Below are 14,616 nucleotides of genomic sequence, written 5' to 3'. Positions count from 1 at the left end.
AAAACCTCAGGCAATTAAAAAGAACCTGGGATCTGGTAAACATCTCTTGTTACTCTTTAAGCCCATAGTGAGCTGCGTGCAGATCTTGCTCAATTGAGGCTCAATGCCAATCTGACCCCTGCTATTTTATTTCTCAAGGCATCTCATGTCTGTATAATCAAAATTCTTCTTCTAGAAATCGCCTTCAAGGTTCTAGGTGATGCAAAAAAAAAGAAAAAAAAAAGAAACAAGAATACACCAAAATAGTGGGGGGAAATGGGCCAAACATAGCTAAATTCATCTACAACAAATGATCAGCTCAGAGTATAAGTTGATTTCTCCACTAAACATGCCCTTGCTTCATTCTATTTTAGCCAGTAAATATTTCATCACACTTTAACTTGTTACTGTACTTCAGTCTGGTTGCAGTTCAATCCAACCGATGTCTTCTTAGGTGTCTGCTAAGTCAATAGTAGCATTAAACCGGGAGTTTAATTTCTGAAACTGATGCTAAAGACAATTAGAACAATCTCCGCTTTGATTGCCACAGACCAGCCTTGCTTGGAAAAGGATTAAAATACGTCTGTATACCTGAATCTTATCATTTCACTAGTATTCTTTTTTTAAAGCAAAAATAAAACTCCCAGTGTGGTGATATAGTGCTTTTCACAAAATTAAAGGTCCAATCACTTTAAAAAAAAGTGTTTAGAAACACCCGTCACTACAGATGTATAAAACTCATGCAGATACACGTCTTGAAAAAGGAGGAAGACAGAACATTTGGGGTTGCCCTGCAGCACCCAAGATGTTCTTTTAGTACTGTAATGAGGTCCAGTTCAAAATGTTTGGAGACCCCTTTCCAGTGATACATGCTTGGTTTTTAACTCCAACAGTTGGTAATGAGAACCACGCATTCTATAACGGATCAGCCTTGACAGCTAGGTGCAATCTTAAATTTCCAATTACTTCAGAGTAGAACCTATTTGGCATTCCTTTCTCTGTTTTTTTTTTAGTTCACCCACTCTTTCTCTTTACTGCCTTTTGGGGAAAAAATGGAAAGGGAAGAAGTCAAAGGTCTATGCATTGCTTAACAAAATGCATCTAAACAAGGACATTTAGGTATCAATCTTAATTTAAAAGAATAGGTTGATCCTTCAAGATTTTTCTCATTTCAAAGGTTTTTCGATAGCCGCGGTCACTTTTGTAACCCAGACTGGCTCTTCTGTTCCTTGGAATGTGGGAGGTGACACTTGGATCTTTATCAGCATCCAATGCGCAGAAGCTCCGTCGTCTTCTTGGTCCACAAGGGCTGCTCACAGTGTGCTTTGATTCTTGAGGACCAGCAGATGACAGCCTTTTGGGGACTTTGCAAGCCGACTGTGGAGGGATTAAATCAGCAGCAGGGATCTCAACCCAGGCAAGGCCTTCAGCTTCTGCATCTTTCTGACCCCTCATGCTGCGTCTTACTTTTTTCGTTATGTTCCTGTTTTCCTCAAAATGGTTTAGAGGTGCAATATCATCTGCTGTCCAAGAACAAGGTGGCAACCCTCCCAGGCTTCCTCCAGGAACGCCAGTGCCGTTTCCAGGATTGTTTGGCTGGGCGCCCTCAGTGTTCAGAAAGTCCTCCCTCGATTTTCTGCTGTTTCTTCGGTTCCTTTCAAAGTTCACCTTGCTGCTTTCACTCATTACCTCCGTTGCAAAATCTGCGGTGAAAAATGAATTTTCTTTAGCCTTGATATTTTTACTAGGTCCACAGATGTTCAGTAACTCCTCCAGCTGCACTGCTGTCCTACTCGACAGACAGTCCTTTCCTACCACCTGTTCATTTCCATTTAAAGAATTCTTCCGTTTTTCAGGAGAGATTTTTTCAGGCACGTATCCAGGAAGCCATTGTTCTCTATTGTTCAGAGCAAGTTCTTGAAGCTGCAGGAATGAACTCGATACGCCGTCTTCTTCCTGAGGGCTAGAATGTTGATCATGGCTGTCCACTCCTACAGCATGAGGTAGACTCTTTTCGTCTTCAGCCATTTCCTCTATAAACGTAGCAGGCAGGTCACTTAAAGAATCGTCTAAAACAAAGTTTCAAACCAACAAGTGAGAATGTGATTTCATCTAGCTGTGCTAGTCTAGAGTAGCACAAGGTACTCAACCCCATTGCTTTAAAGACATTTTGTCTTGTAATATCCTCCTTCCAGCTATAAAATTATTTAAATTTCACCCCTATTTTCTTACTTCTACGAAATTGCACGAGAGTTTAACATGTTAGACAGTCTTGTTCTTTTACCAAAGTCAGTTCATTGCAATCGGCCCCTTTCTTGTCTACTTTTGTCTCTTTTTGAAATATTTTATTATCATAGGCAAGCAGTCCTGGTCATTCTGTACTTTAAATTCATTTAGTAGCAAATGTAAAGTATATACAGGAAGTCCTTGACTTATAACCATATGTTTAGCAACCATACAATGGTGCTGAAAGAAGCCAGTTCTCGCATTAATGACTGTCGCAGTGTCTTTACAGTCATGTTATTGTGATTCGGACGCTTGGCAACTGGCATGTATTTATGACAGTTGCAGCGGGATTACACAATCTCCATTTGCAACCTTCCCAGGCCAGAATGGGACAACTCTCCCCGGCCAACTTTCCGCTATGACAACTCGCCGTGGGACAATATAACAGTTCAATTTAACTATTTAAAATAAATAAAAAACAGTATTTTAATTTTTGCCATTCACATTTCATTCTGTCCCTCCGTTGGCATCCTTTCTTTAATGATTCTATTCCACCATTTCTTTGACATTAGAGTAACTCTTGTCCCGCAGCGAGTTGTCCTGTGGTGATTTGTCATAGACAACTTCCCAGACAGCTTCCAACAAGGAAAGTCAATAGAGGAAGCAAGATTTGCTTAATGATCACATCAAAATCGGTGGTAAAATCAGGCTTGGCCACATGATAACTCTTTTACAACTGCATCAGTTAGTGAGAGAAGTTGTGGCCCCAATTGTGCTCATGGGTCAAGGACTACCAGTAATGCATTAGGCCAGGGGGTGGGGAACCTTGACTCTTTTATGACTTGTGGACTTTAACTCCCAGAATTCCTCAGCCAGCCAGCCTGGCTCAGGAATTCTGGGAGTTGAAGTCCACAAGTCATAGAAGAGCCAAGGTTCCCCACCCCTGCATTAGGCTAGGCTGTTTTAAATAGACTGGCCCACACATCCTAAGATCTTGGGGAAAACAAATTCACTTATATTATAACATCTCAATTACCTACGCGTATAATTCATGATATTTTTTTTCTTTTTCATTGCTAATTAAATAAATCCATGATGCTTAAGAGAAAGGAGATGCATTTTGGAAAAAAAACTGTTCAAAAGAGAGATGACGTAAACATTCCTATTTATCGTAGGTCTAAACTGTCATCCGTAATAGATCTATTGCAATGAATTATAATGTCCACACACATCGGACAAAATTTTAGTTCATGCCTCTAATGTTTCATTATTTTAACTTTACCTGTCATCTATTCTAACTTGGCAATGGAAGGAGCCTTGCTAATCCACCAGTTAAAGAAAAGGTGATGAAAGGCAGCCCGGAAACTTTACGTACCTGAGGTGAAAACTTTTAATGTCGGGGTATTTGGGTAGGAGGAACAAAAGGAGGCATTTTCTGTTATTTCTAGGATCGGACTTAAGAGAGGTTTCTTCGATATTCTCTCGCGCGGCCCATAAAATACTTTCTGCTCCTCTTTCTTCTTCTTCTCCCTCCTCCTCCTCCTTCTCCTTTTCCCCACCATTTTGGGTTGGGCAGCCTGAAAATAAATGGGAAGACACTCCAGAAATCCAGCGCTAAAGATTGCCAATATTTCTAGGCACTTCATTATGGATTCAGAAACCAAATTTACATATGAAATCAGGCCATAAAGGGGCCTGGGTTTTTATTTTGCTTGCTTCTATTTTTAACCTTAACACAATATGGATGAATATTAACATACAATCCAGTTGACTTGAATCGCAGCAAAGGATATAGATAACAACGGAAGATGTTAAATGTTGGCAGTACAGGTAGTTCTCCAGTTGCAACCCTCATTGAGCCCCGCAATTATTATCATCCTCTTTTACGGTGGTCGTGAAGCGAACGTGGCGGTCATAAAGTCAACCCATTAGTTGCTATTATTTATTTAATTTATAAAATTTATTGGCCGCCCATCTTGCCATAGGGTAACTCTGGGCAGCTTACAGTTACTTCTAAGCTAAAGCATAAAAAGTTAAAGTCAGACCTTCCAACCAAAGTCACATGGGGAGGGTGGGGCTGGAGTGTGTGTGTGTGTGGGGAGGGGGGAAGGTGAGATCTGTTATTATTCAATCAACCTCCTCCATTGTGCAGTTCCCCCACTGGTTCTCCAATCCGACTCGCAGAGCCACGTTTTTAGGGCCTTACGAAAAAGACAGGGGGGTTGGGGCCACATCACATCACGGGGCAAGATGTTCCAGAGGGCAGGAGCCACAGCAGAAAAGGCCCTCCTCCTGGATCCTGTCAGCTGGAATTATTGGGCTGACCGGACCCACAGCATCCCTCCTCTGCTGGCTCAAGTAGTATGGGCTGATCCCAGTGGGCTGACAAGGTCCTTCAAGACACTTCCCATGCTTACCGTTTTTTTGCTAAATTGGAATTAAACTCGGGTTTCTGACAAAAATGTCATGAATTGCAGTGGCCACAGGGCACTGCAAACGGCCATAAATGTGGGCTGGTTACCAAGTGCCCAAAATGTAGTCACGTGCCCCTGGGGGTCCCCCTGCACGGAGTCAGAACTGTGAAACTAGGTCATAAGTAGCTTGGGGGGGAGGAACTCTGTTGTAACTTTGAACGGTTGCTAAAGTGATAGAATGTATAGAGTTGATATTTGATAGAGAGCCAGTTTGGTCTAGCAGTTAAGTCTAGCAACCAGGAGACAAAAGGTGGGATGTAAACAAACAAATAATAAAGTGTTTAACAAATGTACTGTATTTTTAAAAAATTCTGAACCAGGACAATGTGTGAAACCAACCACCATAAATACTACTATGAGTCACCTTTAGGCAAAGATGAACAGCAAACAAGTCAAGCAAGCAAGCAAACAAATGACTATAAACTACATACATCTATAACGTAAATTACTTACCGGATTTTTTTTGGATTTGTTTGAAGTTTTGGCTTTCTGCAATTGGTTAAGCTGATTCTGGGCTTCAATTTTGGTTGCAAGATTTTTTCCTTCTACACGCTATTGGGAAATATCTATATTAAAAAACAGGGTCTGCTACCATACAGAAATTATATCTTATACAGTATATGGAACTATAAAAACAGGAACAGTACCACACAACTTGGAATTTTCAAAACAGAAGAGATATGCAATAGATTTCATATTCTCATTTGCATTTGCCAAATAGCCATAGTGAAAAATAATTATTTCAAAAACAGGTATCTGTAAAGTGAATGGAAACTTGCAGCAAAGCTGTTCATTTATATTTATCAACTTATGAAATATTCCTTTTTATTTATACCTTCTTTTTAGTGGAGTTTCGAGTGGTTCTAATGAAAGGAGCCTGATGGTCAGGAGAATTATTTTTTCTTTCTAAAGGTGAACAAAAGTTAAGTTAGGCACAAATCTTTGGCTCCTATTTCAGCAACATGTACGATAATTGCTTTATTATAAGCATGAAGCATTTCTTATTTTTTAAATCCGAGAGCAGTTTGAAATAAAAGCAGTTTTTAAATAAGGAAATAAGAGAATGCAAAAATTACATAGCGGTAATGGCTAGGAAAGAACAATATAAGAAGATAAAGTTTAACAGATGCCTAAGGCGCATATGAAGGGACGCGGTGGCTCAGTGGGTTAGGACACTGAGCTTGTCGATCAGAAGGTCGGCAGTTTGGTGGATCAAATCCCGAGTGCCGCGTAGCAGAGTGAGCGCCTGTTACTCGTCCCAGCTTCTGCCCACCTAGCAGTTCGAAAGCACGTAAAAATGCAAGTAGAAAAATAGGGACCACTACGGTGGGAAGGTAACAGCGTTCCGTGCTAGTCATGCCGGCCACATGACCACAGAGACGTCCTCGGACAAGCGCTGGCTCTTCGGCTTTGAAATGGAGATGAGCACTGGCCCCTAGAGTCGGAAACGACTAGCACACATGTGCGGGGGAACCTTTACCTTTACTAAGGCGCATATGAGATGCAGTATGGGATAATGGTTAAAGCACCAGGCTAGAAACCAGGAAATTGTGAGTTCTAGTCCCACTTTAGGCATGCAGCCATCTGAGTGACCTTGGGCCAATCACTCTTTCTAAGCTCTAGGAAAAAGGCACGGGCAAACCACTTCTGAAATCTGCAGTTTTGTCAGATGGTCTCCGGGAGTCAAAACGGACACAAACACACATGGCACATACTGTATGCACATGGTGCAGCACAACACAGAGGCTATTCTGTGAGACAAATATTGCTACAAAACTATCACCGCCAAAAAGCAGTTTCTGGTAGGCGGATAGTTATCTATTTAATCAATCAGACATTTCAATTGCCAAAGGAATTGAAGGTAGTATGCAATAATAAAAAGTAAAATAAAAAACACTCTTCAGGAACCTGACCCTATGCTGTTTAGTGTTTGATATATCAGCACTAATATTTACAGTCTGGTTGTCTAGCAGACCAATACTAAAATACAAATTGTAAAAAAAAAAAGGAACACATCTTCACCTTCAGGATCAGAAAATCCAGTCCGTATTGGTGTGCCCATTTTCTCTGATGATCCTTGAAGATCCTTTAACAAGAAAACAACCTGTCAAGCATCAGGTTATTAAGGAGAAACCTCCCAACAGTGAGGACAATTAACCAGTGGAACGGCTTGCCTCCAGAAATCGTGGGCGCTCCATCACTGGAGGCTTTTAAGAAGAGACTAGACAGTCACTTGTCTGAGATGGTATAGGTTCTCCTGCTTGAGCAAGGGGCTGGACTAGAAGACCTCCAAGGTCCTATTCTATTCTTCTATTCTATTCTATTCTATTCTATTCTATTCTATTCTATTCTATTCTATTCTATTCTATTCTATTCTATTCTATTCTATTCCAACCTGAAGAAGGCTCTTTCATTGACTTCAAGGTATTTATTGAAGATTTGCGAGAGAAAATGTCTAGTAAATAATTAAACACCAACCTTCGAGCCTTCTGACACGATTTTGACTGGTGTTTTCTTCAGAGCAGAACGAAGGGAGTTGGGAAATGAATCACCTTTTCCCACAGGTGTAACGGGTGGTTTGCTTTCATCAAAGATTTCCAAGCTCTGCTTTTCTGAAAACCGAACCTTCTTACTGCTAGGTTGAGAGGTGTCGTTTCTGCTCAGTTCTTTGTCTTCACCTCCACAGTACAACAAAAACCACATTGCAAGCAGTTAAGACAACACTCACCACAAATAACTCCACGAATCACGTGTCCGTTGTTAAAATAAGGCCATCTCTTTCCTCTGCAGCTTATAAGCAACAACGTGCTTAAAAATGTGTGATCAGCCTTCATGCTGCCTTTGAATTAAATATCAGTAAACAACTTTTGGACTCAAGTGACTAGAACGTAGTGTGCACTGCACGGAGTAACATAATATAGGTAGTCGTCAACTTACAACTATCTGTTTAGTGACATTTTGAAGTTACAACAGCACTGGAAAAAACGACTTATGACCGTTTTTCACACTTAATGACTGTCGCGGCATCCCCATGGTCCCGTGATCAAAATTCAGGTGTTTGGCAACTGACTTATATTTATGACTGCAGTGTCCCTGAATCACGTGATCACCTTTTGCGAACTTCTGACAAGCAAGTCAATGGGAAAGCCAGATTCACATAACAAGGTGACTAACAACTGCAGTGATTCACTTAACAACCGTCATAAAATGGGGCAAAATTCACTTAACTGTCTCACTTAGCGACAGAAATTTGGGGCTCAATCGGGTTGTAAGTCAAGGACTACCAGTACACGAATTTAACTTAACTAATTTGTTGTTATGAAGCAGCCATTTCTAATCTGTCATCATTGAACATATTGGCAGGAACAACTGCAGATGTTGTTGAATATATTTGGAAAGGGGACTGTTTCTAAGAATCGGCAGAATGCATCAACTTGCAAAGATAATCTGAAGTACTAAGTCAGCATTTCAAAACTATTGGTGCACCGTTTTCATATTTGTAGCCAATGTTCCGAAAACACAATTCATGAGACTTGCTATAAAACCAATTGTCATCAAAATGGATACCATTGTCGTCTTTGCTTTCAACCAGAAAGAAAATCTCCACGCCTTTTGGTATTAAAATAAAGCCTTAACATGCAAGTTAACTCTTACCGCTTTCACTCTTTGATATGCCCGTACTTGGAGTAGCTACCAAAGACACATTTGTAGACTCCACAGTGTTCGCTGGTGAGACCGGAACAGCCTGGGAACATACAAGTCCAGTTTCTATTTTGACACATCATTTTAGTTTGCATAGATGATGAATGACCGTCTCTAGGTTTTGGGGCCTGGCCATTCAAAACAATGGAGAAAAATCCTTGGGAGTGGGGGAAACAGAGAAGCTGCTGTGCTACCAACCCATCTGCTGCTGGTTTGGCTTCTAAGATGAAGGCTATAGGAAAACCTAAGAGAAATAAATTAAAACCCGCTTCTTTTTCTACACTTCTATTCCATGGAATAACCAAGACTAGATATTTGATAGGCTAAAAAGAAACACAGTCCAAACGGGTGCTGTGCTCAATGGATAACAAACATGAACAGGAATCAGCTGGCCAACTCCTATATAGATGGGTTTGACAGGCAAGACTGTATGAATTCAAAGGGAAACAATTGCAATATCACTACTCTTTTATATAGCCTGAGGCTATTAAGAGTCTATCTATACCATATTGTATAAGGAGCACAGTCGGCAAAGTCATCCAATGATACCTCTAACTCTACAGATATCTATAATTCATACCTTAGACATAACATTTGTGCCAGACAGAAGGGGTTTCCATGATGGAAATCTGGGACTGTGCATCTGGATATCAACTGAAATACCATCTCTGTTCATAAATTTATTATTTAAGTTTTCTTCGAAAGCATTGTTCGTATCCTCTGGTGACCATGTCTGGCTTAACACTGTTGGCTCATGAAGTCTTGTGTTTGCTGCATTCAACACAGATGTAAACATTACTAAATAATGTCCACTGTAAAGCAGAGTTATTTTCAGTGATACAAGCATTTACAGTGCAACTCATCATTCAGTTTCTCTCACTGCAATATCCTTCACTTCCAAAAAAATAAATAAATCATAATTTAAGCCAGAAAAAACCCCAACACGTTTTGGCTAAAACATTCTGTACTTCTTTAACCAACTTTCTTTGTTGAATAATAAAATGCTTCTTATAAATGAGATCTGATGTGGGTTACTTACAAATAGAGTGAATATGGATGGCCTTTTCTTCAGTTTCTTCGAGGGCTTTAAATGAGGTTTGGAAGGCAGCTATTTTGTCTTTCAGCAACGTGTTCCGATGCTGAGAAGGGCTGGACTGCTCAAAATACAAGGAAATATCCAAACAGGTATATTACAAAATAGTTTATCTTTTCCCCTACTTCCCCATGTCATGGCAAACCTGAGAAGTCTGTAAACAAATTTCCATATGTTTAACCATATGGAGGTTTGCATGATATATAACTAATCCAAATATTTAAGTTTTATTTCAGTATGTCACATTACTTACTCAAAGTCTACTTTATATACATATATGTATGTATGTATGTATTTAAGATAGATTTTAAACAATTGTTGATTGAATAAACTACATTTTGCTGGCTTCATCTGCAACAGGGCTCCCCAACCCCCAGTCCATGACCCAGTGATGGGCTACGGCCCCTTTGGAACCAGGCCACAGAAGTGGTGAGTGAGTGCACACTTGCAAAGCTGTGTTCTGTACCAGCCTGCTACCGGCCCTGCAGCAAAAGCAGGGACAACCCCTTTACAAACGGCAAGAGGCTGGAATAAAGCCTGCCAAATTTATTAACATAAAACAGAGCAAGATAAGACACCAACCATGAAACAGGAGCTATGAAACAGGAACTATCCAAGTGGTTGCCTTCAGCAAACCAGCCCTCCCACACATTCCCCTTAAATACAGTTCAGGGCGTGGCCTCTCTCTGCCTCCTTCCGAGGTGCCCCATTGCCTTCCTGTTTACTCCTGATTGACTGCCTCCTGCGTTGGGTGTCCTTGAACAGGGCCAGCTGTGGGTCATCTTCATCCATGCTGTCAGGCTCACACAGCTGGGTCTCTGTCGTGACCAAGTGGGAGGGGCCTGGCTGAGGGCTCTGCGGAGCCTCAAGGCCATCATCAGCAAGCTCTTCAACACCCCCCTCCTCCTCTGAGTCATCCGACCCAACTGCCGAACCCACAGGCTGACCCTGAATCACAACAAGCTGTACTTGTGATAGCAGTGATGCATGCACGCGTGCAAAACCATCCCCATTCCCCACACCACCCTGCCAATCCACCAAGCCAGAAAGGTTGGGAGACTCTGACTGGTAACATTAAATTATAAGCCACAATATTTATTATTACCCAGATTTATTTCTTTGTTTATTTATTACCCAGATTGTTGGGGGCAATAAGCTGACTTTGTAATAATGCCGCTTGGGGGGGGGGGGGGGGGGCAAAAGCCCTAATAAGCAGGCATATACATAGAATGAAGGCTACTGCTAAGCTTGTAAGCCACCCTGAGTCTTCGGAGAAGGGCAGGATATAAATGGGATTAAAATAAAAAAAAAAAATATATAGACCATTATATATACAGATATACACAGACACACATATGTATGTATATATGTATGCACTTATTTATTTATGGGAGACAGATTTTAAACAATTGTTGGTTGATAATCTACATTTGGTAGATGGCTTCATCTACAACATCAAATTATAAGCCATGATATACAGACCACTAGACTTAGATTCATATGTTATCCTAAGGGAAAATTGAACAAACCACGTTATGGCTTCTTACAAAACCCATATCCAGCCAGGGAAGGATAAAATGCAGTTAGGTACTCCAGGACTTCTGAAATGCCTCTCAGTTCCAGAGCAACAAGGGATTATCTCCTGTCAACACCTACTTGGAAAAGGAAGCAGAAGACCTCCTGCATGGAAGCAAATACACCATCGCCACCCAGTGGCAAACCGAAAGTTTAGTAATCCACCAAAATCTGAATTTGCCTCAGTCAAAACTCCAAAAGTGCTCCCTTGTTAAAAGTCAGCAACTGAATTTTCAAAGCTTTTAGCCTTTGCTAGAATTCAGACACGAATCAATACTTCTTTGAAAACACAGGCTTTCAAAATATTTTGTCAAAATAGCCAAACTAATTTTTTTCCCCTAACTGGACCTGATTCTATCATCCAAGTGACTCAGTCCAACGTGGATAGTTACCTGATCTGGGGTACAAAAATCTATTTCCTTTCCTATCTAGCAGTCATCTAGAGTTTTGCATCCCAGATATTAATCGTTTTGACCTGAAACATTTTTTGCATTCTGCCAAAAAAAAAAAAAGTTTAATGTTCCTATTCTGAGTTCCCTCACACTCACCTGTGACAAAGTTTCTTGCACCTTCATTCTCCTTTGCTGAGCAATATATCGGATGAGAGAATCATTTTCTGGAGAACCTCGTGCTCCAATTGTAGACCGTCGTCTTAATTTTTTCAATATATTTTTGAATTCTTCTAAAATAAAGACAGGCGATAAGAAACACCCAATTAAGATAAAACAGAAAAAGCAATTTGAAAACCCACTTTCATTGAGGGAAGACCTCTAGTATTCTGCTTCTTTTGGGGATGGTCAGAGTTAAAATAGCCACAACAACACATTCTTACTACTTTTCCTACTTCAGTCAATCCTTACGTTGTGGAGGTCTTGGTGCTCTCTGAATTTAGGCGTTTGTTTGGAGGCGTTTCAATAGCTTGCCCTGCCAGTGAGGTTAAGGAGTTTCAGATTAACTCTGGACAGACTCAGTCAAAATTCCAACTGGGCAACTGTTAGCACGTTAGACAAACCAAATCTTAAATCAAGCCAAACTGCAAGAATCTAGGCAATTAGTGGAAGCTTGGTATACAGACAAATCATCAAAACAGTAGACACACAGATATGCCATATTCACACACCATTCAAAAGGGAGTTAAAATACCTAGAAACGAAACAAACCCCCACCCCAGACAACAGCTTACATTCAGATAAGAATCTGATTAGGGATCAACACCAGACAGGAAGCAAAGCCCACTCTCATTCACACTGATGACATTACCTAATTGGGTAATAAAATATCTACAAGCAAATAACTGAGCTCAGAGAGCATGAAGGACCCCACAGTTCGTCCCTGAACTAGATATTCTCTTCTATTGAAACCCTAATTCTGTTGCATGGCAGTGGTAAGCTATGAACATACTATTCTTCAGAATGCCAGCTGCTTGATGGTATTTTCCAAACCATCCCTGACGGCCATAATCCTTACCTTTATTTTGGCTTGTAAAAAAATCTGGCACAATTCTACAATCAACTGCAGTACTGTCAGAAAAGCCTCTAGATGGTGTAACCTTGTTGTTTGCAATTTCAACATTTGTATTCTCTTCTGATTTTCTCCTGGGAGTTGTTAAATCATCTCTATCATTCATGACGTTGGGGCGATCGTTTATCAGAGTGCTTCCCAAATTCTTGGAGATGACAGGGCTTGTACACACATTTGCTGCTGGAGAATCTGATGAACCACTTGTGAAGAGAGAGTCCATCTTCTTCAGGCTATTGATTGAGTTTCCACGCCCCAAATATAAGTTGCGTTGTGTATTACAACACTCGGAAAGTACCTCTTTAGCATTCTGATTCTCCATTGGGAATGCCTTTGCTGCTGCCAACTCATCAGTGATATTGCTGCTTTCTTGAGAAATAGTTGGGTCTTCAGATTGGGACTTTTAAGCAGTATTGTACTACAGAGGTCTGGATATCTTTCTTTTGAAAGAAAAGGATAATGTTAGACAAGGCAGATAACTAGTCCTTTGCCTGGTTTCCTATACAGCACATGAGCTGCTCCATGTTTAATAGTCTTCAAGCTTCTTAAGCTTAGGAAGTCAAAGTTCAACAAGGCACAGAACAAGCACAATTCCCCCTTCTTTCCTTTTACTCTCCAGAAAACCTCTGTAGGGAAGGTCAAAGTTTTCAATGCTCTGCTTCCTTCTATGGGCTGAGATCTCTTGCATGATTGTCTAGTCTGCAGCAATTCCTCCTGTCTCCCAAACCAGACCTGGACATTTTACAGCCCCCAAACCACATCCAGGCCTTTGGCTGTGCCTGTTTGGCCCACGTGAAGTCCTTTGGAAATTAGAGATCAAATGTAAACAAGTGTAACTGTCATGCATGCAGTACAGCTGCATTGCTTTTATTTTGCGAGTGACGTTTTTCAATTTTATGTATGTGCATGCATACCTACGCACCTTCACAGTTCTGTGGGATTGGCCCTCCACAACAGTGCCAGTTTCTCATGTGGCCCCTTGGGAAAATTAATTGACCGCTCTACCCCTGACCTTTGCCACCTTGGACCAAGTGTGTGTCTGAACTTCTGCATCTGCCACACTCCCTCTTGCACATCTGCACACCAATGGGAGACGTGCATTCCCAAAGAAAAGAAGGTGCTTGGCTTTTTCCTCCTTAAGGATTGTCTGGCATATGCAAGGAATGCCTAGACTTATGGGTGGACTTCAATTCTGGGAGTTGAAGTCCATCCATCTTAAAGTAGCCAAGCTTGAAACACACAAGTTTCAAGAGCAAGGGGGTCTTCAAACTTGGCCCTTTGATGACTTGTGAGACTTCAACTCCCAGAATTCCTCAGCCAGCGTGCCTGGCTAAGGAATTCTGGGAGTTGAAGTCCACAAGTCATCAAAGGGCCAAGTTTGAAGAGCCCTGGTCTAGAGCTTCGCTTGTTGAATTTCTACGTGACCACAAATTAAATTTTAAACCTTCGAAGGTTTCAGGGTCGCTGTTGGGCTTACCGTAAATACGCAAAAGGACGCGCCCTGGGCTCGCAGTCCGACTCCGGCGCTGACGAACTGCCGCCGGCGGGCCTCCTCTCGCGCCCCTCATTCAAAAGATTTTTCTCACCACCTGCCAGAGCCATGTATCCCTCCGCCACACCAGGCGGCTCCTTCTCTCCACTCAACGGAGTATGAGCCGGTCAAGCGGCCTCAAATACGTAACCCACTGGGGAGGCCTGCCCTCCCCTCCCCTGCTGAAGGAGACAAATCAAGAGGACAGCAGCGGACTATTTTTTTTTCCTCCCTCTCCCTCCCCTTGGAAGAAATCCCAGCCCCGCGGATGGGTTGTTCGTTCAGAACGACGAAAGAACGGTTGAGGGATCACGTGTTAGCGACGTGTCCAATGAGGAGCGAGGCTCGCCTTTCGGAGAGGAGGGGGGAAGAAAGAGGCGACTCTGTCACGCCCGCTCGTCTGCCCCGCCTTTCTCCTTAAAACCCCGCCCTTTCTGTTTCTGAAAAGCAAATCGCGCGGACGGACGCCCACCCAGCCCCAAAAGTCCCGCCCACTTCGTTCCCTTCGAATCCGATTG

General features: G+C 41.7%; 1 protein-coding gene across 1 annotated transcript; it reads right to left on the bottom strand.

Annotated features, from left to right (window-relative positions):
* Positions 1-980: 980 nt before the first annotated feature.
* On the bottom strand, positions 981-12,507 carry CDCA2 (cell division cycle associated 2; the record flags this gene model as incomplete). Its single annotated transcript, XM_083368885.1, has 9 exons — positions 981-2,048; positions 3,581-3,782; positions 5,133-5,231; positions 5,515-5,585; positions 6,702-6,765; positions 7,158-7,357; positions 9,421-9,535; positions 11,604-11,731; positions 12,492-12,507. The coding sequence occupies 9 exons, from the start codon at positions 12,505-12,507 to the stop codon at positions 1,108-1,110; spliced, it is 1,836 nt and encodes a 611-aa protein (XP_083225011.1). The 3' UTR covers positions 981-1,107.
* Positions 12,508-14,616: the final 2,109 nt, after the last annotated feature.

The sequence above is a fragment of the Vipera ursinii genome, assembly GCF_947247035.1.
Source record: "Vipera ursinii genome assembly, chromosome: 8".
In the NCBI taxonomy this organism is placed as follows: Eukaryota; Metazoa; Chordata; class Lepidosauria; order Squamata; family Viperidae; genus Vipera; species Vipera ursinii.
This window is presented reverse-complemented; position numbering and strand designations above follow the sequence as displayed.